The 26,745-nt window shown below is 49.2% G+C and overlaps 1 protein-coding gene across 7 annotated transcripts in view; it reads right to left on the reverse strand.

Moving 5' to 3' along the window:
• The window catches only part of GID8 (GID complex subunit 8 homolog), a 98,262-nt gene that overhangs the window by 14,710 nt on the left and 56,807 nt on the right, over window positions 1–26,745 (reverse strand). For all 7 annotated transcript variants that reach the window (XM_063959262.1, XM_063959267.1, XM_063959268.1 and 4 more), the window contains exon 3: window positions 14,451–14,647. In XM_063959262.1, coding sequence (XP_063815332.1) covers window positions 14,451–14,647 — 197 coding nt within the window. The remainder of the gene's footprint in view (window positions 1–14,450; window positions 14,648–26,745) is intronic.

Consider the following 26,745-nt stretch of genomic DNA (forward strand, 5'->3'; position numbering starts at 1 on the left):
CTGAGGAAGTCGGCCTCCAACCTGGGGTCTCCCAGGCAGAGCCCACACCCAGAGCTGATGGTTTAATTTTTCTACAGCACCTAGTATTCCCCGACAGCCATCCGAGTACTAACCAGACCCACACTGCAGATCTTCTGGTAGTTCAATGGTTTCCTAGTCTCAAATCACACTGATGTGGGATTCAACATATGACAGGCTTCTATTGATAGTGTAATACCAACACGTGAACTGTATGTGGAAGGAACCTGACTTTCTTGGAGTCTGCTTCTGACTCCAGAATATCTGTCAATTCTTACCAAAAAGGAATATTTTCAGAACAAGACAATGATTCCACCTACAGCACCTAGTATTAGTCAGATGTTTCTCAGCAGGCCCCACACTGCATAGCTTCCAAGATCTGGTGAGATTGGGCATATTCAGTGTGGTGTGGCTGTAGATCTTCCACTTACCCAGCTAAACTGCTCTATAAGCAGGTACAGTTAGGTCTGATGCCCTGGAGTAAATATTTTGCCAATATCCAATGCTTCCAGGAACATTGCAGTTTTTTATATGAGCCATATGAGATTGTTGCTCTACTGAAAAATCTCCTTCCATTGCACCAGCCCAGGCAACCACTGCCTTTGCCATTTAAGCCGAAGCCAAGGCTTGGCCTCATGACTGCCCTAGAAAGGAAAATTAAAAGCAAAGCTATTGTAGATTCTCCTTATCTACTTTAGGAACCATCTCCCCTTTTTTTAAACAATCCCCAGCTGGAAGCAGATCATAGGAATTCCATTTCTTAGGAATTCAAACTTTTTATTGGGCGTAACCCAAACCTCTTCCATGATTTCCGTCAGCTGATCTTGGAACTGAAGTATTGGGATGTTTAAACACAGGTGCCTTGGTTTTTAACACAGGCTTTGCTGTATCCTCTAAGGATAAGATGGCTTCATTGCTTTCAATTATCTCAGCTATATTCAAGAGCTGAGACCTACCTCTTTTTCATATGATGAAGTAGAATATTTGGGCTTTCATCTTCTGATGACTCTAAACAATGTGTAGTCTGCAAGGGTGAAGGTTTACTTACCACTGGTTCTGAGAAGCTGCTGCTGTATGTGAGGGCTTGTAACCCGATTCCTGGTACAGGATTTTGGGGGATTATCCATCTAACTTACTGGATAAAGCTTGTGTAGATATAGCCCAAGGTGGATACTGGATAAAGCTTGTGTAGATATAGCCCAAGGTGGATACACTTGTACCTGCATCCGCCTTGCCTGCTGAGCTAAAACATTATGCATACAAGCCATCCCGAACCAGATCGTAAGAGGATAATACAGCTTCAAAACATGGTATGAGTGTCCTCACCACTGCCGCTTAATTACATGATAAATAATCAGCACTTCCACAGTGTACTACTTTTTCTTTAAAATGATATCCATTTGATCCTACTCATGCACCAGCATTGAGGATCTGCAAAACAAACTGACAAACATGTAGCAAAGTTAGCATCATACTAGCAGTCAGTCACGTTATACATTAGTATATTAAGCAATATGAGCACATCGTCAACTACAATATTATTTTAAGTATGTAGGAGAATACATTTACTGAATCATGTTTAACATATCTAACATATTCAGACGCAATGCGACAGAAACAGTAATGGTATACAGACTCATCTGCAATAGGCACTTAGCTAACTATTCATACTCAAAACAGTAGAGATTTAGTGCTGTATAGCCCATACTCAGTAGAGTGGGATACAGGGAGACTCACCTTGTTTCCAGGATCGTTCAATACGCTAGCGAACGCTGAGTGGATACAGACGCTACCAGTGTACACTGCCGCTCCATGAACCTATAGTGAACTCAGACGCACCGGTCACGCAGCCGCCTATGCTGTGACCAGGTCCCCTCGTGGTAGCAAATAGTGAAAACAGACGCCCCGGTCACACAGCTGTCTACGCGTCTGAGATGGAAGCGAGGAAACAGTTAATGGCGGGAGACTCGGCGGAAACTGGTCACGAACCGGGGGAAGGGGCGACCAGGAGAGCGTCTGACTTCCAACTGCTGACATCAACCCTAGGGATCGTGGCCTCATGCTATTCCTGGTGCCTATGATCCCTTAGGCCTAGCGCTGGAGCACCCGTGGTGGCGGCGCGTCAGCTACTGTTTGGTAGTCTCCTCCCAAAACAGTGCGGCTGTGTCCGTATTCCATGCATGCTATGCGGAACCGATACCTTACCTTCTCCTCGTGCTCCAGCCACAGCCTGGTAACGTCTGATGGACCTGCTAGTATATCAGACACAGACGCCCACCGAAACAGCACTGTACTCGTGGGTAAGTGTTGTCGCGACCCGGCGGAGAGTTGTTGGAGAGACTCTTTCCAATATGCGTAGAAGACGCTGTTTAGAAAGATCACTCAAAAAACAGTAAGACTATAAAAATAAAATAAGAAAGCTTGGGGTTGCTAACAAACCAGCAGCCCTCTGACCATGGTCCGGCTCCTGCAGCACCAAACAAAAATAAGATTTTACACTTACCGGTAAATCTATTTCTCGTAGTCCGTAGAGGATGCTGGGACTCCGTAAGGACCATGGGGAATAGACGGGCTCCGCAGGAGGCATGGGCACTTTAAGAAAGACTTTGGACTCTGGGTGTGCACTGGCTCCTCCCTCTATGCCCCTCCTCCAGACCCCAGTTAGAGAAACTGTGCCCAGAGGAGATGAACAGTACGAAGAAAGGATTTTTGGGAATCCCAGGGCAAGATTCATACCAGCCACACCGTATAACTTGTGATAACTACCCAGTTAATAGTATGAACAAACAACATAGTCTCGGTCTAAACCGATGAAACTATAACATAACCCTTATGTAAGCAAAAACTATATACAAGTCTTGCAGAAGAAGTCCGCACTTGGGACAGGCGCCCAGCATCCTCTACGGACTACGAGAAATAGATATACTGGTAAGTGTAAAATCTTATTTTCTCTTACGTCCTAGAGGATGCTGGGACTCCGTAAGGACCATGGGGATTATACCAAAGCTCCCAAACGGGCGGGAGAGTGCGGATGACTCTGCAGCACCGATTGAGCAAACAGGAGGTCCTCCCCAGCCAGGGTATCAAATTTATAGAACTTTGCAAAGGTGTTTGACCCCGACCAAGTAGCTGCTCGGCACAACTGTAATGCCGAGACCCCTCGGGCAGCCGCCCAAGACGAGCCCACCTTCTTAGTGGAATGGGCCTTAACCGATTTAGGCAATGGCAATCCTGCCATAGAATGCACCTGCTAAATCGTGTTACAGATCTAGCGAGCAATAGTCTGCTTTGAAGCAGGCGCGCCAACTTTGTTGGCTGCATACAGAACAAACAGCGCTTCAGTTTTCCTAACCCTCGCTGTTCTGGTCACATAAATCTTCAAAGCCCTGACCACATCAAGGGACTCGGAATCCTCCAAGTCCCGTGTAGCCACAGGCACGACAATAGGTTGATTCATATGAAAAGAAGAGACCACTTTAGGCAGAAATTGAGGACGAGTCCTCAATTCTGCCCTATCCACGTGGAAAACCAGATTGGGGCTTTTATGTGACAAAGCCACTAATTCCGAAACACACCTCGCAGAAGCCAAGGCCAACAACATGACCACTTTCCAAGTGAGATATTTCAACTCCACTGTTGTGAGTGGTTCAAACCAAGGTGACTTGAGGAAACTTAATACCACATTAAGATCCCACGGCGCCACCGGAGGTACAAAAGGAGGCTGAATATGCAGCAGCCCCTTCACGAATGTCTGTACTTCAGGAAGAGAAGCCAATTCCTTTTGAAAGAAAATGGATAAGGCCGAAATTTGGACCTTTATGGACCCTAATTTTAGGCCCAAAGTCACTTCTGTTTGCAGGAAGTGAAGCAGACGATCCAAATGGAACTCCTCCGTAGGAGCAGTCCTGGCCTCACACCAAGAAACATATTTTCGCTATATACGGTGATAATGTTTCAATGTCACGTCCTTCCTAGCCTTGATCAGGGTAGGAATGACCTCCTCGGGAATACCTTTTTTCGCTAGGATCCGGCGTTACACCGCCATGCCGTCAAACGCAGCCGCGGTAAGTCTTGGATCAGACAGGGCCCCTGCTGCAGCAGGTCCTGTCTTAGAGGAAGAGGCCACGGATCTTCTGTGAGCAACTCTTGCAGATCCAGATACCAAGTCCTTCGTGGCCAATCTGGAACAATGAGGATTGTTCTTACTCTTCTTAGTCTTATTATTCTCAACACCTTAGAGGTAGAGGAGGGAACACATAGACCGATCTGAACACCCAAGGTGTCACTAGAGCTTCCACCGCTACCGCCTGAGGGTCCCTTGACCTGGCGCAATACCGCTTTAGCTTTTTGTTGTGACGGGACGCCATCATGTCTATCTGAGGCAGTCCCCACCGACCCACGATCTGTGCGAAGACTTCTTGATGAAGTCCCCACTCTCCCGGATGCAGGTCGTGCCTGCTGAGGAAGTCCGCTTCCCAGTTGTCCACCCCCGGGATGAATACAGCGGATAGGGCGCTTACATGGCCTTCCGCCCAGCGAAGAATCCTGGTCGCTTCTGCCATGGCCGCTCTGCTCCTTGTGCCGCCTTGGCGGTTTACATGAGCCACTGCTGTGACATTGTCTGACTGAATCAGAACCGGTTTGTCCCGAAGCAATGCCTCCGCCTGGCGTAGGGCGTTGTATATGGCCCTCAACTCCAGGACGTTGATGTGGAGACAAGTCTCTAGATTCGACCAGAGACCTTGGAAATTTCTTCCCAGTGTGACTGCTCCCCAACCTCGGAGGCTTGCGTCCGTGGTCACCAGGATCCAGTCCTGAATTCCGAACCTGCGGCCTTCTAGGAGGTGAGCACTGTGCAGCCACCACAGGAGAGATACCCTGGCTCTGGGAGACAGGGTGATCCTCTGATGCATTTGTAAATGGGACCCGGACCATTTGTCCAGTAGATCCCATTGAAAGGTCCTCGCATGGAACCTTCCGAAGGGGATGGCCTCGTACGATGCCACCATCTTCCCCAGGACACGCGTGCAGTGATGCACTGAAACCTTTTTTAGCTTTAATAGGTTCCTGACCAGGGCTATGAGCTCCTGAGCCTTTTCCATCGGAAGAAAAACCTTTTTCTGGTCTGTGTCTAGAATCAGCCCCAAAAGGTTAGGCGCGTTGTAGGGACTAGCTGGGACTTCGGTATATTGAGAATCCAGCCGTGCCCCTGCAACATCCTCACCGACAGCGACACGCTGTCCAGCAACTTCTCCCGAGATCTCGCCTTTATGAGGAGATCGTCCAAGTATGGGATAATTGTGACACCCTGCTTGCGCAGGAGCACCATAATTTCCGCCATTACCTTGGTGAAAATTCTCGGGGCTGTGGAAAGCCCAAACGGCAGCGTCTGAAATTGGTAATGACAGTCCTGTACTGCAAATCTCAGGAACGCCTGTTGAGGAGGGAAAATCGGAACATGAAGGTATGCATCCTTTATGTCCAGGGACACCATCCAATCCCCCCCTTCCAGGCTGGCGATGACCGCTCTGAGCGATTCCATCTTGAACTTGAACTTTTTCAAGTACAAGTTCAGGGATTTTAGATTCAAAATGGGCCTGACCGAACCATCCGGTTTCGGGACCACAAACAGGGTTGAGTAATACCCCTTTCCTTGCTGGAGAAAAGGAACTTTGACTATCACCTGTTGAAGATACAATTTTTGAATTGCAGTCAACACTAACTCCCTCTCTGACGGGGAAGCTGGCAGAGCCGATTTGAAAAACCGGCGAGGAGGCACGTCTTCGAATTCCAGCCTGTATCCCTGAGAAACAATCTCTATAGCCCAGGGATCCACCTGTGAGTGAACCCAGACCTGGCTGAAAAATCGAAGACGTCCCCCCGGGAAGCCCCAGCGTCATGCGGTGGACTTTGCAGATGTAGGGGAGGACTTCTGCTCCTGGGAACTAGCTGCATGCAGCTTTTTTCCCTTGCCTTTTCCTCTGGCAAGGAAGGACGATCCCCGTACCATCTTGCTTTTATTGGAACGAAAGGACTGCATTTGATAATGAGGTGCCTTTTTAGTATGCTGCGGGGGAACATAAGGTAAGAAATTCGATTTACCGGCCGTAGCAGTAGAGACAAGGTCCGAGAGGCCTTCTCCAAACAACTCCTCCCCCTTGTAAGGCAACGACTCCATATGCCGCTTTGAGTCGGCATCCCCCGTCCACTGTCTGGTCCACAGGAGTCGCCTAGCAGAAATAGACATAGCATTTATTCTGGATCTTAGTAAACAAATGTCTCTTTGAGCATCCCTCATATATAAAGCAGCATCTTTGATATGCTCTAGGGTCATTAGAATGGTATCCTTATCCAGGGTGTCAAGTTCCGTAGATAAGGAATCTGTCCATGCTGCGACAGCACTACACACCCAGGCCGATGCCATAGCCGGTCTAACGATAGTACCGGAATGTGTGTAAATGTGCTTCATGGTAACCTCCTGCTTACGATCAGCAGGATCCTTGAGGGAAGCTGTATCCTGAGAAGGCAGTGCCACCTTCTTGGATAAGCGTGTCAGCGCCTTGTCTACCTTCGGCGAAGATTACCATCGTATCCTGTCCTTTTGTGGAAAGGGATACGCCATAAGAATCCTTTTGGGAACTTGTAGTCTCCTATCTGGAGATTCCCAAGCCTTTTCGCACAAGTCACTTAGTTCAAATGAGGACGGAAAAGTGACCTCAGGCTTTTTCCCTTTATACATGTGTACCCTCGTGTCAGGGACAGGGGGTTCCTCAGTGATATGCAAAACCTCTTTAATGGCAATAATCATGTAACGAATACCTTTCGCCACCTTTGGCTGTAATTTTGCATCCTCAGTCGACACTAGAGTCAGTATCTGTGTCGGTATCTGTGTCAGTGATCTGGGATATGGTGCGTTTTTGAGATCCCGAAGGTCCTGGTGCCACAGGGACAGGCATGGTCTGACTACCTGACTGATCCCTAGCTTCAGCCTTGTCTAATCGTTTATGCAGTAAATTTACATTTGCATTCAAGACATTCCACATATCCACCCAGTCCGGTGTCTGCGTTGCCGACGGCGACCTGACCATCATGCACTCCCCTCCTCCTTAGGTGAGCTTCCTCGTCAAACATGTCGACACACACGTACCGACACACTCCACACACACAGGGAATCTCTTTTCTGAAGACAGGTTCCCCCTGAGGCCCCTTGGAGAGACAGAGAGAGAGTATGCCAGCACACACCCCAGCGCTATATAACCCTGGAGAAAAACACAGATTGTTTACCCAGTAGCGCTGCTTAATGTATAAACGCCAATAATGTGCCCCCCACTCTACATTAAAACCCCCTTTCACCGTGTGTCAAGCAGGGGAGAGTCCGGGGAGCTTCCTCTCAGCGGTGCTGTGGAGAGAAAATAAGAATATACTTACCGATAATTCTATTTCTCGTAGTCCGTAGTGGATGCTGGGAACTCCGTAAGGACCATGGGGAATAGCGGCTCCGCAGGAGACAGGGCACATCTAAAGAAAGCTTTAGGATCACCTGGTGTGCACTGGCTCCTCCCCCTATGACCCTCCTCCAAGCCTCAGTTAGGATACTGTGCCCGGACGAGCGTACACAATAAGGAAGGATTTTGAATCCCGGGTAAGACTCATACCAGCCACACCAATCACACTGTACAACTTGTGATCTGAACCCAGTTAACAGCATGATAATAGAGAAGCCTCTCGAAAAGATGGCTCACTACAACAATAACCCGAATTTTTTGGTAACAATAATTATGTACCAGTATTGCAGACAATCCGCACTTGGGATGGGCGCCCAGCATCCACTACGGACTACGAGAAATAGAATTATCGGTAAGTAAATTATTATTTTCTCTGACGTCCTAGTGGATGCTGGGAACTCCGTAAGGACCATGGGGATTATACCAAAGCTCCCAAACGGGCGGGAGAGTGCGGATGACTCTGCAGCCCCCAATGAGAGAACTCCCGGTCCTCCTCAGCCAGGGTAACAAATTTGTAGAATTTTACAAACGTATTTGCTCCTGACCAAGTAACTGCTCGGCAAAGTTGTAAAGCCGAGACCCCTCGGGCAGCTGCCCAAGATGAGCCCACCTTCCTTGTGGAGTGGGCATTTACAGATTTTTGGCTGTGGCAGGCCTGCCACAGAATGTGCAAGCTGAATTGTACTACAAATCCAACGAGCAATAGTCTGCTTAAAAGCAGGAGCACCCAGCTAGTTGGGTGCATAGAGGATAAACAGCGAGTCAGATTTCCTGACTCCAGCCGTCCTGGAAACATATATTTTCCGGGTCCTGACAACGTCTAGCAACTTGGAGTCCTCCAAGTCCCTAGTAGCCGCAGGCACCACAATAGGTTTGGTTCAGGTGAACGCTGAAACCACCCTAGGGAGAAACTGAGGACGAGTCCTCAATTCCGCCCTGTCCGAATGGAAAATCAGATAAGGGCTTTTACAGGATAAAGCCACCAATTCTGACACGCGCCTGGCCCAGGCCAGAGCCAACAGCATGACCACTTTTTCTGTGAGATATTTTAACTCCACAGATTTAAGTGTGTCAAACCAATGTGACTTTTGGAACCCAAAAACCACCTGGAGATCCCAAAAGTGCCACTAAAGGCACAAAAGGAGGCTGTATATGCAGTACCCCTTTAACAAATGTCTGAACTTCAGGGACTGAAGCTAGTTCTTTTTTGGAAGAAAATTGACAGAGCCGAAATTTGAACCTTAATGGACCCCAATTTCAGGCCCATAGATACTCCTGTTTGCAGGAAATGTAGGAATCGACCCAGTTGAATTTCCTCCGTCGAGCCTTACTGGCCTCGCACCACGCAACATATTTTCGCCAAATGCAGTGATAATGTTTTGCGGTTACAATTCCTTCTTGGCCAATCCGGAGCCACTAATATAGTGCTTACTCCTCTCCATCTTATCAATCTCAGTACCTTGGGTATGAGAGGCAGAGGAGGGAACCCATACACTGATTGGTACACCCACGGTGTTACCAGAGCATCTACAGCTATTGCCTGAGGGTCCCTTGACGTGGCGCAATACCTGTCGAGTTTTTCCCAACGGTTTATAATCATGTGGAAGACTTCTGGGTGAAGTCCTTACTCTCCCGGGTGGAGGTCGTGCTGAGGAAAACTGCTTCCCAGTTGTCCACTCCCGGAATGAAAACTGCTGACAGTGCTATCACATGGTTTTTCGCCCCGCGAAGAATCCTTGCAGCTTCTGCCATTGCCCTCCTGCTTCTTGTGGCACCCTGTCTGTTTACGTGGGTGACTGCCGTAATGTTGTCCGACTGGATCAACACCGGCTGACCTTGAAGCAGAGGTCTTGCTAAGCTTAGAGCATTGTAAATGGCCCTTAGCTTCAGGACATTTATGTGAAGTGATGTCTCCAGGCTTGACCATAAGCCCTGGATATTCCTTCCCTGTGTGACTGCTCCCCAGCCTCGCAGGCTGGCATCCGTGGCCACCAGGACCCAGTCCCGCATGCCGAATCTGCGGCCCTCTAGAAGATGAGCACTCTGCAACCACCACAGGAGGGATACCCTTGTCCCTGGTGACAGGGTTATCCGCTGAAGCATCTGAAGATGCGACCCGGACCATTTGTCCAGTAGGTTCCACTGGAAAGTCTTGCGTGGAATCTGCCGAATGGGATTGCTTCGTAGGAAGCCACCATTTTTACCCAGAACCCTTGTGCATTGATGCACTGAGACTTGGTTCGGTTTTAGGAGGTTCCTGACTAGCTCGGATAACTCCCTGGCTTTCTCCTCCGGGAGAAACACCTTCTTTCTGGACTGTGTCCAGGATCATCCCTAGGAACAGAAGACAAGTCGTCGGAACCAGCTGCGATTTTGGAATATTGAGAATCCAATCGTGCTGCCGCAACACTACCTGAGGTAGTGCTACACCGATCTCCAACTGTTCCCTGGATCTCACCCTTATCAGGGAATCGTCCAAGTAAAGGATAACTAAAATTCCCTTCCTTCGAAGGAATATCATCATTACGGTCATTACTTCAGTAAAGACCCGGGGTGCCGTGGACCATCCCTACGGCAGCGTCTGAACTGATAGTGACAGTTCTGTACCATAACCTGAGATACCCTTGGTGAGAAGGGTAAATTTTGACATGAAGGTAAGCATCCTTGATGTCCCGAGACATCATGTAGTCCCCTTCTTCCAGGTTTGCAATCACTGCTCTGAGTGACTCAATTTTGAATTTGAACCTCTGTATGTAAGTGTTCAAAGATTTTAGATTTTAGATTTTAAAATCGGTCTCACCGAGCCGTCTGGCTTCGGTACCACAATAGTGTGGAATAATACCCCGTTCCCTGTTGCAGGAGGGGTACCTTAATTATCACCTGCTGGGAATACAGCTTGTGAATGGCTTCCAAAACTGCCTCCCTGTCAGCGGGAGACGTCGGTAAAACAGACTTTTGGAAACGGCGAGGGGAATACGTCTCGAATTCCAATTTGTACCCCTGAAATATTACCTGAAGGATCCAGGGGTCTACTTGCGAGTGAGCCCACTGCGCACTGAAATTCATTGAGAACGGGCCCCCACCGTGCCTGAACTTGTAAAGCCCTAGCGTCATACTGAGAGCTTGGCAGAGGCGGAAAAGGGTTTCTGTTCCTGGGAACTGGCTGATCTCTGCAGCCATTTTCCTCTCCCTCTGTCACGAGCAGAAAAGAGGAACCCTTTTGTCCGCTTGCCAACCAGGACTGCGCCTGATAATACGGCGTCTTATTTTGAGAGGCGACCTGGGGTACATTCTTTTTTTTTAAGGCAATACTTCCAAATGCCGTTTGGAATCCGCATCACCTGACCACTTTACTGGTATAATTGGACAACGCACTTATACTTGATGCCAGTCGGCAAATATTCCGCTGTGCATCATGCATATATAGAAATGCATCTTTTAATTGCTCTATAGGCAATAATATACTGTCCTTATCTAGGATATCAAATTTCCAGTCAGGGAATCCGACCACGCCAACCCAGCACTGCACATCCAGGCTGAGGCGATTGCTGGTCGCAGTATAACACCAGTATGTGTGTAAATACATTTTAGGACACCCTCCTGCTTTCTATCAGCAGGATCCCTAAGGGCGGCCATCTCCAGAGAGGGTAGAGCCCTTGTTCTTACAAGCGTGTGAGCGCCTTATCCCCCCTAGGGGGTGTTTCCCAACGCACCCTAACCTCTGGCGGGAAAAGGTATACTGCCAATAACTTTTTAGAAATTATCAATTGTTATCGGGGGGAAACCCACGCATCATCACACACCTCATTTTATTTCTCAGATTCAGGAAAACTACAGGAAGTTTTTCCTCACCAAACATAATACCCCTTTTTTTGGTGGTATTTATATTATCAGAAGCGTGTAAACTTTTTCCATTGCCTCAATCATGCAATGTGTGGCCCTATTGGAAATCACGGTTGTCTCTTCACCGTCGACACAGGAGTCAGTATCCGTGTCGGCGTCTGTATCTGAGGTAACGGGCGCTTTAGAGCCCCTGTATGAGACGTCTGGACATGCACAAGCTGAGTAGCCGGCTGTCTCATGTCAACCACTGTCTTTATACAAAGCGGACACTGTCACGCAATTTCAACAGTACATCCACTCAGGTGTCGACCCCCCAGGGGGTGACAACACTATTACAGACACTCTACTCCGTCTCCTCATCATTTTTCTCCTCATACATGTCGACACAAACGTACCGACACACAGCACACACACAGGGAATGCTCTGATAGAGGACAGGACCCCACTAGCCCTTTGGGGAGACAGAGGGAGAGTTTGCCAGCACACACCAGAGCGCTATATATATATACAGGGATAACCTTATATAAGTGTTTTTCCCTTTATAGCTGCTGTATTGTTTATACTGCGCCTAATTTGTGCCCCCCTCTCTTTTTTAACCCCTTTCTGTAGTGTAGTGACTGCAGGGGAGAGCCAGGGAGCTTCCCTCCAACTGAGCTGTGAGGGAAAATGGCGCCAGTGTGCTGAGGAGATAAGGACGCCGAGAAAGGGGCGGAGCCTATCATCCGTTTTCTTGTATGTTTTGGCAGGGGTTAAATGCATCCATATAGCCCAGGAGTTATATGTGATGCATTTATTTTAGCCATAAAAGGTTTTCTATCGATTTATTGCGTCTCAGGGCGCTGCCCCCCCAGCGCCCTGCACCCTCAGTGACCGGAGTGTGAAGTGTGCTGAGAGCAATGGCGCACAGCTGCGGTGCTGTGCGCCTACCTTTATCTGAAGACAGGAAAGTCTTCTGCCGCCGATTTTTCCGGACCTCTTCGCTCTTCTGGCTCTGTAAGGGGGCCGGCGGCGCGGCTCCGGTGACCCATCCAGGCTGAACCTGTGATCGTCCCTCTGGAGCTAATGTCCAGTAGCCTAAGAAGCCCAATCCACTCTGCACGCAGGTGAGTTCGCTTCTTCTCCCCTTAGTCCCTCGATGCAGTGAGCCTGTTGCCAGCAGGTCTCACTGAAAATAATAAACCTAAACTAAAACTTTCACAAAGAGCTCAGGAGAGCCCCTAGTGTGCACCCTTCTCGTCGGGCACAGAAAATCTAACTGAGGCTTGGAAGAGGGTCATAGGGGGAGGAGCCAGTGCACACCAGGTGATCCTAAAGCTTTCTTTAGATGTGCCCTGTCTCCTGCGGAGCCGCTATTCCCCATGGTCCTTACGGAGTTCCCAGCATCCACTAGGACGTCAGAGAAAATGGCGCTGGTGAGTGCTGAGGGAGAAGCCCCACCCCCTCGGCGGCGGGCTTCTGTCCCGCTCAAACTTACTAAAAAATGGCGGGGGCTCTTTTATATACATGTACAGTGCCCACCTGTACATGTATATAGACTTTTGCCATAGGAGAGGTGTTTTATTGCTGCCCAGGGCGCCCCCCCTGCGCCGTGCACCCTTACAGTGACCGGAGTGTGTGAGGTGTATGGGAGCAATGACGCACAGCTGCGGTGCTGTGCGTTACCTCAGTGAAGCACCTAAGGCTTCTGCCGCCTGAGACGTCTTCTGTCTTCGTTTCTTCTGGCTCTGTGAGGAAAACGGCGGCGCAGCTCTGGGGTGAACGCCCAGGACGAACCTGTGTTCACTCCCTCTGGAGCGAATGGTGTCCAGTAGCCGAGGAAGCAGAGCCTATCATTTAAGTAGGTATGCTCCTCTCTCCTTAGTCCCTCGATGCAGGGAGCCTGTTGCCAGCAGTGCTCCCTGAAAAAGAGAAAAAATCCTAACAAAAATGCTTTCTAAGCAGGAAACTCAGGAGAGCTCCCTGCAGTGCACCCATTCTCCTCTGGGCACAGTCTAAAACTGGGGTCTGGAGGAGGGGCATAGAGGGAGGAGCCAGTGCACACTCAGTGTCCAAAGTCTTTCTTAAAGTGCCCATGCCTCCTGCGGAGCCCGTCTATTCCCCATGGTCCTTACGGAGTCCCAGCATCCTCTAGGACGTTAGAGAAAAACTGATTTGCCTGAGCCAGGGGGCGGGGATATATGGACGGGCCCGTTGCATGCTGGGAGGCTGGAAAGCTTTGACTGACTGGTGCAAATTAGGGAGGCCCCGGGATTGCAGTAGGGATCAGTGTAGGGAGCAGGAAGAGTATATGCGGAGGGCAGCAAGGGAGGATGGATGTAGGGAGCTAAGAAGGGTGGGTGTAGGGAGCATGTAAGGAGAAAGAAGGGAGGGTGGGTGTAGGGAGCATGTAAGGAACAGGAAGGGAAGGTGCCAGTGGGTGTAGCGAGCAGGGAGTATGTCTGGAGCAGAGAGGGAGGATATCTGGAGCAGTGAGGGAGTGTGGGTGTAGGTAGCGATATCACTTACTAATTAGGCGGGCCGCAGCCACGGACACACACATACACTGACCGCATTTCAAATGTAGCGCTGGCCGCCAGCCAGTCAGAACTGGCACTCCGGCAGCCAATCAGGAGACGCGGCTGCTGCCGCTACACTGATTCGCTGCCGGTCTGCCAGCTCTGACTGGCAGGCGGCCGGCGCTACATTCGAAATGCCGCCAGCGCGGTCAGTGTGTGTGTCCACAGCTGCTGTAACTACCTCGCTGACAGCTGGACAGCGCTGTGCTATAGTGCTCAGCGCTGTCCGACAAAACTGTGCATGCGCACTCTAATCCCGTGAATCCCGGGATTGGAGGCTCCAATCCTGGGATTCAAATCCCGGCATTTTTGGGCCCAAATCCCGGGATCCCACCGATCCCGATCCTGGGATTGGCCTCCCTAGTGCAAATCTGCTTTCGCTCCATCATATCCCATTTTTATCCTGTGGATAACCTGTGGACCCTGCTGGAGAAAAGCTTGTTTCCTCAAGTATAGTGGTTGTTATTACAACAAAGATTAGATCTGACATAAAATCAAATAAAGATCAAAGTGTAGTCATAGGCCTGACCTGCAGGTGGAAATAAAGGTAGCGGTGAGTGTCCAGCAACTCTGGGTGGAGGGAGTTTATCAGGGCAATGGCCTCCTGAATCTGTCCTTTAAGAATCATCTCCCGAATCTTTATCCTTTCATCTAGGCTCTCCAAGTCTACACTGGGCTCGATGCCAGATTCCATCCGAAACTTCTCAGCAGCCTCCTTGAATCCCTCTGAGGTGAGAGGGGAGAGATGAAAGAAAGCCCTACATTTAAAAATCTAAAACGAAAAATCTGAATCTAAAGGCCCATACAATCTAGAAGACTTGAAAGATGAACAATGTAGAAGATGAGCAATTTCCCTTGAACTCCCTGACAAACGATATTGAGTGTACACACTGAGCTTTTTACAAACAATCTGAACGACGAACGATCTGCTCTGCTGGGATTGAGGGGGTTGAGCTGCCTGCATAGAAGACTGATGACCTCTTTACTGAGGTGAAGCAGGAAGCAATAGCACAGAGATGTATGATCATCTCGGATGCTGAAGTGGGAGGAGTGATAACTACCCCCTCTGGCAATCCCTGCGCTGATGTGCTGTGTCTCACCCCCTGCTGGCTCACTGGACATGCGTATTATCTCGATATTATCTCAAGATCTCACATGCAGCCCAGAGTCGGCGGTGCTGCAGCAAGGGATAGTGCTGTCTCTGGCTGTGGTGTTTGAGCAACGACACCTGCCTGGCACATAGTCGTACTATCTTTTAGATAGCAGCGCCGATAACGACAGGGGTGCTATCACTGAGCATGCACCACCGCTGTAATACACGAGAAGCGGTATCAGTGCACATAACATGCGCTGATACCACTTCTCCCCTATATTGACGGTTCTTACATTTACCTTTTAGTGTGGAAAAGAAAACGAACTGTAATGGAAAATTGTCACAGCATACTTCTCACTTCAGGTTAGTACATAATTGGCATTGGATAGCAGTATAGTATTTGATCAGTCTAGCTGTAACATCCATTTGACTTTGAACAGCATACATGAGAGACCACTGGCCAATCAATCTGCACAATGACTTTTGTAATCCAGTTACCCGGATTTGTCACTAAACGAGATCTGTATAATTTCACTGGCCACAAATATGGCACTCAAATATATGGATATCTAAAGGGGAATATTCAATTAGGCGCAGGGTTTACAGCGCAGGGAAAAGCTCTGTTTCATGAGCGAAGCTATTCAATTATTTAGCAATTCTCCGCACATTAAGTCCCAAGGGTGCATTTTAACGCAAACTTGCATGCAGCTCTTGAGGCTGCGAGGAAAAGTGAACCCTCATGGCTTACACGCGGGTGATATAGGACCTGAGTGAATAAGTCTGAGAAATCAATTAGCTGTTAATTAGATATGCCAGTAAGGGTTGAATGTATAAAAATAAGAATTTACTCACCGGTAATTCTATTTCTCGTAGTCCGTAGTGGATGCTGGGGACTCCGTAAGGACCATGGGGAATAGACGGGCTCCGCAGGAGACTGGGCACTCTAAAGAAAGATTCAGTACTATCTGGTGTGCACTGGCTCCTCCCTCTATGCCCCTCCTCCAGACCTCAGTTAAGGAAACTGTGCCCGGAAGAGCTGACATTACAAGGAAAGGATTTTGGAATCCAGGGTAAGACTCATACCAGCCACACCAATCACACTGTACAACTTGTGATAAACTTACCCAGTTAACAGTATGAACAACAACTGAGCATCACTCAACCGATACTACATAACCATAACCCTTTGTTAAGCAATAACTATATACACGTATTGCAGAAAGTCCGCACTTGGGACGGGCGCCCAGCATCCACTACGGACTACGAGAAATAGAATTACCGGTGAGTAAATTCTTATTTTCTCTAACGTCCTAGTGGATGCTGGGGACTCCGTAAGGACCATGGGGATTATACCAAAGCTCCCAAACGGGCGGGAGAGTGCGGATGACTCTGCAGCACCGAATGGGCAAACACAAGGTCCTCCTCAGCCAGGGTATCAAACCTGTAAAATTTTGCAAAAGTGTTTGAACCCGACCAAGTAGCAGCTCGGCAAAGCTGTAATGCCGAGACCACTCGGGCAGCCGCCCAAGAAGAGCCAACTTTCCTTGTGGAATGGGCCTTCACTGATTTCGGCTGCGGCAATCCCGCCGCAGAATGAGTCTGCTGAATCGTGTTACAGATCCAGCGAGCAATAGTTTGCTTTGAAGCAGGAGCACCCAGCTTGTTGGATGCATACAGGATAAACAGCGAGTCAGTCTTCCTGACTCCAGCCGTTCTGGTTACATAAATCTTCAAAGCCCGACCTACGTCAGCAACTTGGAGTCCTCCAAGTCACGAGTAGCCGCAGGCACCACAATAGGTTGGTTCAAATGAAAAGAGGACACCACCTTTGGCAGAAACTGCGGACGAGTCCGCAATTCTGCCCTGTCCATATGGAAAACCAGATAGGGGCTTTTACATGACAAAGCCGCCAATTCTGACACACGCCTAGCAGAAGCTAAAGCCAACAGCATGACCACTTTCCACGTGAAATACTTTAGTTCCACGGTCTTAAGTGGCTCAAACCAGTGGGATTTCAGGAAATCCAACACCACGTTAAGATCCCAAGGTGCCACTGGTGGCACAAAAGTGGGCTGAATATGCAGCACTCCCTTAACAAACGTCTGAACCTCAGGCAGTGAAGCAAGTTCTTTTTGAAAGAAGATGGATAGGGCCGAAATCTGGACCTTTATGGACCCTAATTTTAGGCCCATAGTCACACCTGACTGTAGGAAGTGCAGGAATCGACCCAGCTGGAATTCCTCTGTAGGGGCCTTCCTGGCCTCACACCAAGCAACATATTTTCGCCATATACGGTGATAATGCTTTGCTGTCACGTCCTTCCTAGCCTTTATCAGCGTAGGAATAACTTCATCCGGAATGTCCTTTTCTGCTAGGATTCGGCGTTCAACCGCCATGCCGTCAAACGCAGCCGCGGTAAGTCTTGGAACAGACAGGGTCCCTGTTGCAACAGGTCCTGTCTGAGAGGCAGAGGCCATGGTTCCTCTGTGAGCATTTCTTGCAGTTCCGGGTACCAAGTCCTTCTTGGCCAGTCCGGAACAATGAGTATGGTTTTCACTCTTCTTTTCCTTACGATTCTCAGTACCTTGGGTATGAGAGGAAGAGGAGGAAACACATAGACCGACTGGAACACCCACGGTGTTACCAGTGCGTCCACAGCTATCGCCTGAGGGTCCCTTGACCTGGCGCAATACCTTTTTAGCTTTTTGTTGAGGCGGGACGCCATCATGTCCACCTGTGGCAGTTCCCACCGACTTGCAATCTGCGTGAAGACTTCTTGATGAAGTCCCCACTCTCCCGGGTGGAGGTTGTGCCTGCTGAGGAAGTCTGCTACCCAGTTGTCCACTCCCGGAATGAACACTGCTGACAGTGCTTGCACGTGATTCTCCGCCCAACGAAGAATCCTGGTGGCTTCCGCCATCGCCACTCTGCTTCTTGTGCCGCCCTGGCGGTTTACATGAGCCACTGCGGTGATGTTGTCTGACTCAGCACCGGTTGGTTGCGAAGCAGAGGCTTCGCTTGACTCAGGGCGTTTTATATGGCCCTTAGTTCCAGGATATTTATGTGCAGACAAGCCTCCTGACTTGACCACAACCCTTGGAAGTTTCTTCCCTGAGTGACTGCCCCCCATCCTCGGAGGCACGCATCCGTGGTCACCAGGACCTAGTCCTGTATGCCGAACCTGCGGCCCTCGAGAAGGTGAGCACTCTGCAGCCACCACAGAAGAGACAGCCTGGCCCTGGGGGACAGGGTGATCAGCCGATGCATCTGAAGATGCGATCCGGACCACTTGTCCAACAGATCCCACTGAAAGATCCTCGCATGGAACCTGCCGAAGGGAATGGCTTCATATGATGCCACCATCTTTCCCAGGACTCGCGTGCAGTGAAGCACCGACACCTGTTTCGGTTTTAAGAGGTCTCTGACTAGAGTCACGAGCTCCTGAGCCTTCTCCGCCGGGAGAAACACCTTCTTCTGGTCTGTGTCCAGAATCATGCCCAGAAAGGGCAGATGCGTCGTAGGAATCAGCTGCGATTTTGGGATATTCATAATCCAGCCGTGCTGTTGCAACACTTCCTGAGAGTGTGCTACGCTGATCAGCAACTGCTCTCTGGACCTCGCCTTTATGAGGAGATCGTCCAAGTATGGGATAATTGTGACTTTTTGCTTTCTCAGGAGCACCATCATTTCCGCCATTACCTTGGTAAATATTCTCGGTGCCGTGGAGAGCCCAAACGGCAACGTCTGGAATTGGTAATGACAGTCCTGTACCACAAATCTGAGGTACTCCTGATGAGGTGGATAAATAGAGACATGCAAGTAAGCATCCTTGAGGTCCAGAGACACCATAAAATCCCCCTCTTCCAGGCTTGCAATGACCGCTCTGAGCGATTCCATTTTGAACTTGAATTTCTTCAGATAAATGTTCAAGGATTTTAAATTCAAGATGGGTCTGACCGAACCGTCCGGTTTCGGTACTACAAACATAGTGGAATAGTAACCCCTTCCCTGTTGAAGGAGAGGAACCTTTACAACCACCTGCTGGAGGTATAACTTGTGAATTGCTGCCAGCACTACCTCCCTTTCCATGGGGGAAGCTGGCAAGGCCGATTTTAGGTAACGGTGAGGGGGCGTCACCTCGAATTCCAGTTTGTATCCCTGAGACAACTTGTATAGCCCAAGGATCCACCCGTGAGCGAACCCACTGGTGGCTGAAATGTCGGAGACGCGCCCCCACGGCTCCTGGCTCCGCCTGTGGAGCCCCAGCGTCATGCGGTGGATTTAGTGGAAGCCGGGGAGGACTTTTGTTCCTGGGAACTAGCTGCGTGGTGCAGCCTCTTTCCTCTACCCCTGCCTCTGGCAAGAAAGGATGCACCTCTGACTTTCTTGCTCTTTTGCGAACGAAAGGACTGCATTTGGTAATACGGTGCTTTCTTAAGCTGTGGCGGGACGTAAGGCAAGAAATTTGACTTCCCAGCCGTAGCTGTTAAACTAGGTCTGAGAGACCGTCCCCAAACAATTCCTCACCCTTATAAAGGTAAAACCTCCATGTGTTTTTTAGCAATGGTATCCCCTGTCCATTGCAGAGTCCATAAGACCCTTCTGGCAGAAATGGACATTGCGTTTACTCTAGAGCCCAGCAGGCAAATGTCCCTCTGGGCATCCCGCATATATAGGACCGCGTCCTTGATATGTGCCAGGGTCATTAGAACAGAGTCCCTGTCCAGGGTATCTAACTCCTCAGACAGAGTACCCGTCCATGCTGCTACCGCACTACACATCCAAGCCGAAGCAATTGCTGGCCTCAGCAGCGTACCAGAATGTGTGTAAACAGACTTCAGGATAGCTTCCTGCTTTCTATCCGCAGGATCCTTTAGGGCGGCCGTATCCTGAGACGGCAGGGCCACCTTCTTAGATAAGCGTGTTCACGCCTTGTCTACCCTGGGGGAGGATTCCCAGCGTAACCTGTCCGTTGGCGGGAAAGGATACGCCATCAGCAATCTCTTGGAAATTACTACCTTCCTATCAGGGGAATCCCACGCTTTTTCACATAATTCATTCAATTCATGTGACGGGGGAAAAGCCACTTCTTGCTTTTTCTCCCCATACATATAAATCCTCTTGTCAGGGACAGGATTTTCCTCAGAAATGTGTAACACATCCTTCATTGCCACAATCATGTAGCGGATGGCTTTAGTCATTCTAGGCTGCAACTTTGCATCATTGTCATCGACACTGGAATCAGATTCCGTGTCGACGTCTGTGTCAACTAACTGGGATATTGGGCGCTTTTGAGACCCTGACGGCCTCTGCGCTGTGGAGCAGGCATGGGTTGAGACCCCGACTGTCCCAAGGCTACAGCTTTATCCAATCTGTTATGTAAGGAGCTTACATTATCATTTAACACCTTCCACATATCCATCCAATCAGGTGTCGGCCCCGTCGGGGGCGACACCACATCTATTTGCACTTGTTCTGCCTCCACGTATCCTTCCTCATCAAACATGTCGACACAGGCGTACCGACACACCGCACACATACAGGGAACGCTCTGAGGACAGGACCCCACAAAGGCTTTTGGGGAGACAGAGAGAGAGTATGCCAGCACACACCCCAGCGCTATATAACCCAGGGATTACACTGTACCTTAGTGTCTAACCAGTAGCTGCTGTTTTATCTCTGCGTCTAAATTTATGTGCCCCCCCTCTCTTTTTTACCCTCTATTGCACCTGTATACTGCAGGGGAGAGCTTGGGGAGCGTCCTTCCAGCGGAGCTGTGAAGAGAAAATGGCGCTGGTGTGCTAAGGAAGAAGGCCCCGCCCCCTCAGCGGCGGGCTTCTGTCCCGCTTCTCATGTGTAAAAATGGCAGGGGCTTGCACATATATACAGTGCCTGACTGTATATATGTATACTTTTGCCATCAGGTATCTTAATTGCTGCCCAGGGCACCCCCCCCTGCGCCCTGCACCCTACAGTGACCGGAGTGTGTGGGTGTGCTGCGGGAGCAATGGCGCACAGCTGCAGTGCTGTGCGCTACCTTAAGTGAAGACAGGAGTCTTCTGCCGCCGATTTCGATGTCTTCTTGCTTCTGCTGCTTCTGGCTCTGCGAGGGGGACGGCGGCGCAGCTCCGGGAACGGACGATCAAGGTTAGGTACCTGTGTTCGATCCCTCTGGAGCTAATGGTGTCCAGTAGCCCAAGAAGCGCAACTTAGCTGCAGTGAGTAGGTTTGCTTCTCTCCCCTCAGTCCCACGTAGCAGAGAGTCTGTTGCCAGCAGAAGCTCTCTGAAAATAAAAAACCTGACAAAATACTTTTTCTAGCAAGCTCAGGAGAGCCCACTAGGAGCACCCAGCTCTGGCCGGGCACAGATTCTAACTGAGGTCTGGAGGAGGGGCATAGAGGGAGGAGCCAGTGCACACAAGATAGTACCGAATCTTTCTTTAGAGTGCCCAGTCTCCTGCGGAGCCCGTCTATTCCCCATGGTCCTTACAAAGTCCCCAGCATCCACTAGGACGTTAGAGAAATAAGATTTTAAACTTACCGGTAAATCTATTTCTCCTAGTCCGTAGAGGATGCTGGGGACTCCGTAAGGACCATGGGGTATAGACGGGCTCCGCAGGAGATAGGGCACCTAAAAAGAACTTTGACTATGGGTGTGCACTGGCTCCTCCCTCTATGCCCCTCCTCCAGACCTCAGTTAGAGAACGGTGCCCAGAGGAGATGGACAATACAAGGCAGGATTTAGCAATCCAAGAGCAAGATTCATACCAGCCCACACCAATCATACCATGTAACCTGGAACATACATAACCAGTTAACAGTATGAACAAACTACAGTAACGGTCCAAGACCGATGTCAACTGTAACATAACCCTTATGTAAGCAACTATATACAGGTCTTGCAGAGTTTCCGCACTGGGACGGGCGCCCAGCATCCTCTACGGACTAGGAGAAATAGATTTACCGGTAGGTTTAAAATCTTATTTTCTCTTACGTCCTAGAGGATGCTGGGGACTCCGTAAGGACCATGGGGTTTATACCAAAGCATCCAATCGGGCGGGAGAGTGCGTATGACTCTGCAGCACCGACTGAGCAAACGCTAGGTCCTCATCAGCCAGGGTATCAAACTTGTAGAATTTAGCAAAAGTGTTTGACCCCGACCAAGTCGCCGCTCGGCAAAGTTGTAAAGCCGAGACGCCTCGGGCAGCCGCCCAAGAAGAGCCCACCTTCCTAGTGGAATGGGCCTTAACCGAACTTGGTACCGGCAATCCAGCCGTAGAGTGAGCCTGCTGAATCGTATTACAGATCCAGCGAGCAATAGTCTGCTTCGAAGCAGGAGCGCCAATCTTATTGGCCGCATACAGGATAAACAGAGCCTCTGTTTTCCTAATTCTAGCCGTCCTGGCTACATAAATTTTTAAGGCCCTGACTACGTCCAGGGATCTGGAATCCTCCAGGTCACTTGTAGCCACAGGCACCACAATAGGTTGATTCATATGGAACGAAGAAACCACTTTAGGCAAAAATTGCGGACGTGTCCTCAATTTAGCTCGATCCACATGAAAAATCAAGTAGGGGCTCTTGTGTGACAAAGCCGCCAATTCTGACACTCGCCTTGCTGATGCTAAGGCCAACAACATGACCACCTTCCAGGTAAGAAATTTCAGCTCAACCTTGTTAAGCGGTTCAAACCAGTGTGATTTTAGGAACTGCAACACCACGTTCAGGTCCCATGGTGCCACTGGAGGCACAAAAGGGGGCTGGATGTGCAGCACTCCCTTTACAAACGTCTGGACTTCTGGAAGAGAAGCCAATTCCTTCTGAAAGAAAATCGAGAGGGCCGAAATCTGTACCTTAACAGAGCCTAATTTCAGGCCCATATCCACTCCTGTCTGTAGGAAGTGGAGAAGATGACCCAGATGAAAATCTTCCGTAGGTGCATTCTTGGTCTCACACCAAGACACATACTTTCGCCAGATACGGTGATAATGTTTTATCGTCACCTCCTTCCTAGCCTTTATTAACGTAGGGATGACCTCTTCCGGAATCCCCTTTTTCGCTAGGATTCGGCGTTCAACCGCCATGCCGTCAAACGTAACCGCGGTAAGTCTTGAAATACACAGGGCCCCTGCTGCAACAGGTCTTCCCTCAGAGGAAGAGGCCAGGGATCTCCTGTGAGCATCTCTTGTAGATCCGAGTACCAGGCCCTTCGAAGCCAGTCTGAGACAACGAGTATCGTTCGTACTCTTCTTCGTCTTATGATCCTCAACACTTTTGTGATGAGAGGGAGAGGAGGAAACACGTAGACCGATTTGAACACCCACGGTGTTATCAGAGCGTCCACTGCTATTGCCTGAGGGTCCAGAGACCTGGCGCAGTACCTCCGAAGTTTTTTGTTGAGGCGTGACGCCATCATGTCTATTTGAGGAGTTCCCCAAAGACGTGTTACGTCTGCAAAGACTTCTTGATGAAGTCCCCACTCTCCTGGATGGAGATCGTGTCTGCTGAGGAAGTCTGCTTCCCAGTTGTCCACTCCCGGAATGAAGACAGCTGACAGCGCTTACATGATTTTCCGCCCAGCGAAGGATCCTTGTGGCTTCCGCCATTGCGACTCTGCTTTTTGTCCCGCCTTGGCGGTTCACATGAGCCACTGCTGTGACATTGTCTGATTGAATCAGAACCGGTAGGTTTCGAAGAAAACTCTCCGCTTGTCGAAGGCCGTTGTAAATGGCCCCGAGTTCCAGCACATTGATGTGTAGACAGGACTCCTGGTCTGACCAAAGACCCTGAAAATGTTTTCCCTGTGTGACCGCTCCCCATCCTCGGAGGCTCGCGTCCGTGGTAACCGGGATCCAATCCTGAATTCCGAACCTGCGACCCTCCAGGAGGTGAGCACTTTGCAACCACCACAGGAGGGACACACTGGTCCCTGGGGACAGAGTTATTTTCCGATGTAAGTGCAGATGGGACCCGGACCACTTGTCCAGAAGGTCCCATTGAAAAGTCCTTGCATGGAACCTGCCGAAGGGAATGGCCTCGTAGGCCGCCACCATTTTCCCCAGAACTCGAGTGCATTGGTGAACTGACACCCTTTTCGGTTTTAGCAGGTCTCTGACCATGTTCTGTATGTCTTGGGCTTTCTCTATTGGGAGGAAGACCTTCATTTGTTCCGTATCCAGTATCATACCTAGGAACGGTAGTCGAGTTGTCGGAATCAACAGTGACTTCGGTAGATTTAGAATCCAACCGTGTTGCTGGAGCACTCTTAACGAGAGCGCCACACTGTTCAGCAATTTCTCCCTTGATCTCGCTTTTATCAGGAGATCGTCCAAGTATGGGATAATTGTGACTCCATGCTTGCGCAGGACCACCATCACTTCCGCCATTATCTTGGTGAAAATCCTCGGAGCCGTGGAGAGTCCAAACGGCAACGTCTGAAATTGGTAATGACAATCCTGTACAGCGAATCTCAGGTATTCCTGATGGGGGGCATATATGGGGACATGAAGGTACGCATCCTTTATGTCCAGAGACACCATAAACTCCCCCTCCTCCATGTTGGCTATTATCGCTCTGAGAGATTCCATTTTGAATTTGAATCTTCTTATGTACAGGTTTAGGGATTTCAGATTCAAAATAGGTCTGACCGAACCGTCCGGTTTCGGGACCACAAATAGGGTTGAATAGTAACCTCTTCCCTGCTGGTGCAGGGGAACCTTGATTATCACTTGCTGTATACACAGCGTTTGAATTGCAGCTAACACTACATCCCTTTCCGATGTGGAAGCTGGTAGGGCCGATTTGAAAAATCGGCACGGGGGCACCTCCTCGAATTCTAATTTGTAACCCTGGGAAACTATTTCCAACACCCAGGGATTCAGGTCTGATCTGACCCAGGCCTGACTGAAGAGTCGAAGACGTGCCCCCACCGGTGCGGACTCCCTTAGGGGAGCCCCAGCGTCATGCTGTGGGTTTTGGAGCAGCCGGGGAGGACTTTGGTTCCTGGGTACCTGCCGAAGCAGGTGCTCTCTTGCCTCTGCCCTTACTTCTGGCAAGGAAAGAGGATCCCCGACCTCTTTTGGACTTGTGCGACCGAAAGGACTGCATCTGATAGGGTGTTACTTTCTTTTGCTGTTGGGGAATATATGGTAAAAAAAATTTGATTTACCTGCTGTGGCTGTGGAAACCAGGTCCGTCAGCCCATCCCCAAATAATACATCACCCTTGTAGGGTAGTACTTCCATATGTTTCTTGGAATCCGCATCACCCGTCCATTGGCGAGTCTATAAGGATCTTCTCGCTGAGACAGACATGGCATTGGCCCTAGAAGCTAGCAATCCAATGTCCCTTTGAGCATCCCTCATAAATAAGACTGCGTCTTTAATATGGGCTAGAGTTAGGAATATAGTATCCTTATCTATATTATCAAATTGATCTGTCAGCTTATCTGTCCAAGCTGCAATTGCGCTACACACCCATGCCGACGCAATTATCGGTCTTAGCACAGCACCCGTATGAGAATAATTACACTTTAAGGCAGTTTCTTGCCTGCGATCTGCAGGGTCCTTAAGGGCTGCTGTGTCAGGAGACGGTAGCGCCACCTTCTTGGACAAGCGCGTCAGGGCTTTGTCCACAGTGGGGGGTGATTCCCAAATCTCCCTGTCCTGCTTAGGGAAAGGGTATGCCATATAAATTCTTTTGGGGATCTGCGGTCTCTTATCCGGAGTCTCCCAAGCTTTTCCAAAGAATTCATTTAATTCATGAGATGTGGGAAAGTTAATAATCTGTTTCTTTTCCTTAAACATGTGTACCCTTGTGTCGGGGACAGAGGGTTCATCCACAATATGCAACACATCCCTTATTGCCACAATCATACACTGAATGGCTTTAGTCACCCTAGGGTGCAATTTTATTTCGTCATAGTCGACACTGGAATCAGAATCCGTGTCGGTAGTAGTGTCTTGTGTTAAGGGACGCTTTTGAGACCCCGACGGGCCCTGTGAGTCGGTCCAATCTGAGGATTGACCCCCTGATGTCCCCCCTAAATCAGCCTTATCAAGCTTTTTATGTAAAGATGCCACACTTGCATTCAACATATGCCACATGTCCATCCAATCTGGAGTCGGCACAACCGACGGAGACACCACTCATTTGCTCCACCTCCTCCTTGGAAAAGCCTTCCGCTTCAGACATGTCGACACCACGTACCGACACCCCACACACACAGGGACTAACCTATAAGGGGACAAAACCCCAACCAGGCCCTTAGGAGAGACAGAGAGAAAGTATGCCAGCACACAACCAGCGCTTAATAACACTGGAAAAATATGACCAGATAGCGCTTGCATGTATATATGTATATATATATATATATATATATATATATATATATATATATATATATATATATATATATATATATATATATATATATATATATACACACACACACACACAGGTTGAGTATCCCATATCCAAATATTCCGAAATACGGAATATTCCGAAATACGGACTTTTTTGAGTGAGAGTGGCATAGTGAAACCTTTGTTTTTTGATGGCTCAATGTACACAAACTTTGTTTAATACACAAAGTTATTAAAAATATTGTATTAAATGACCTTCAGGCTGTGTGTATAAGGTGTATATGAAACATAAATTAATTGTGTGAATGTAGACACACTTTGTTTAATGCACAAAGTTATAAAAAATATTGGCTAAAATGACCTTCAGG

Source organism: Pseudophryne corroboree, chromosome 3 (assembly GCF_028390025.1).
Source record: "Pseudophryne corroboree isolate aPseCor3 chromosome 3, aPseCor3.hap2, whole genome shotgun sequence".
NCBI classification, from domain to species: domain Eukaryota; kingdom Metazoa; phylum Chordata; class Amphibia; order Anura; family Myobatrachidae; genus Pseudophryne; species Pseudophryne corroboree.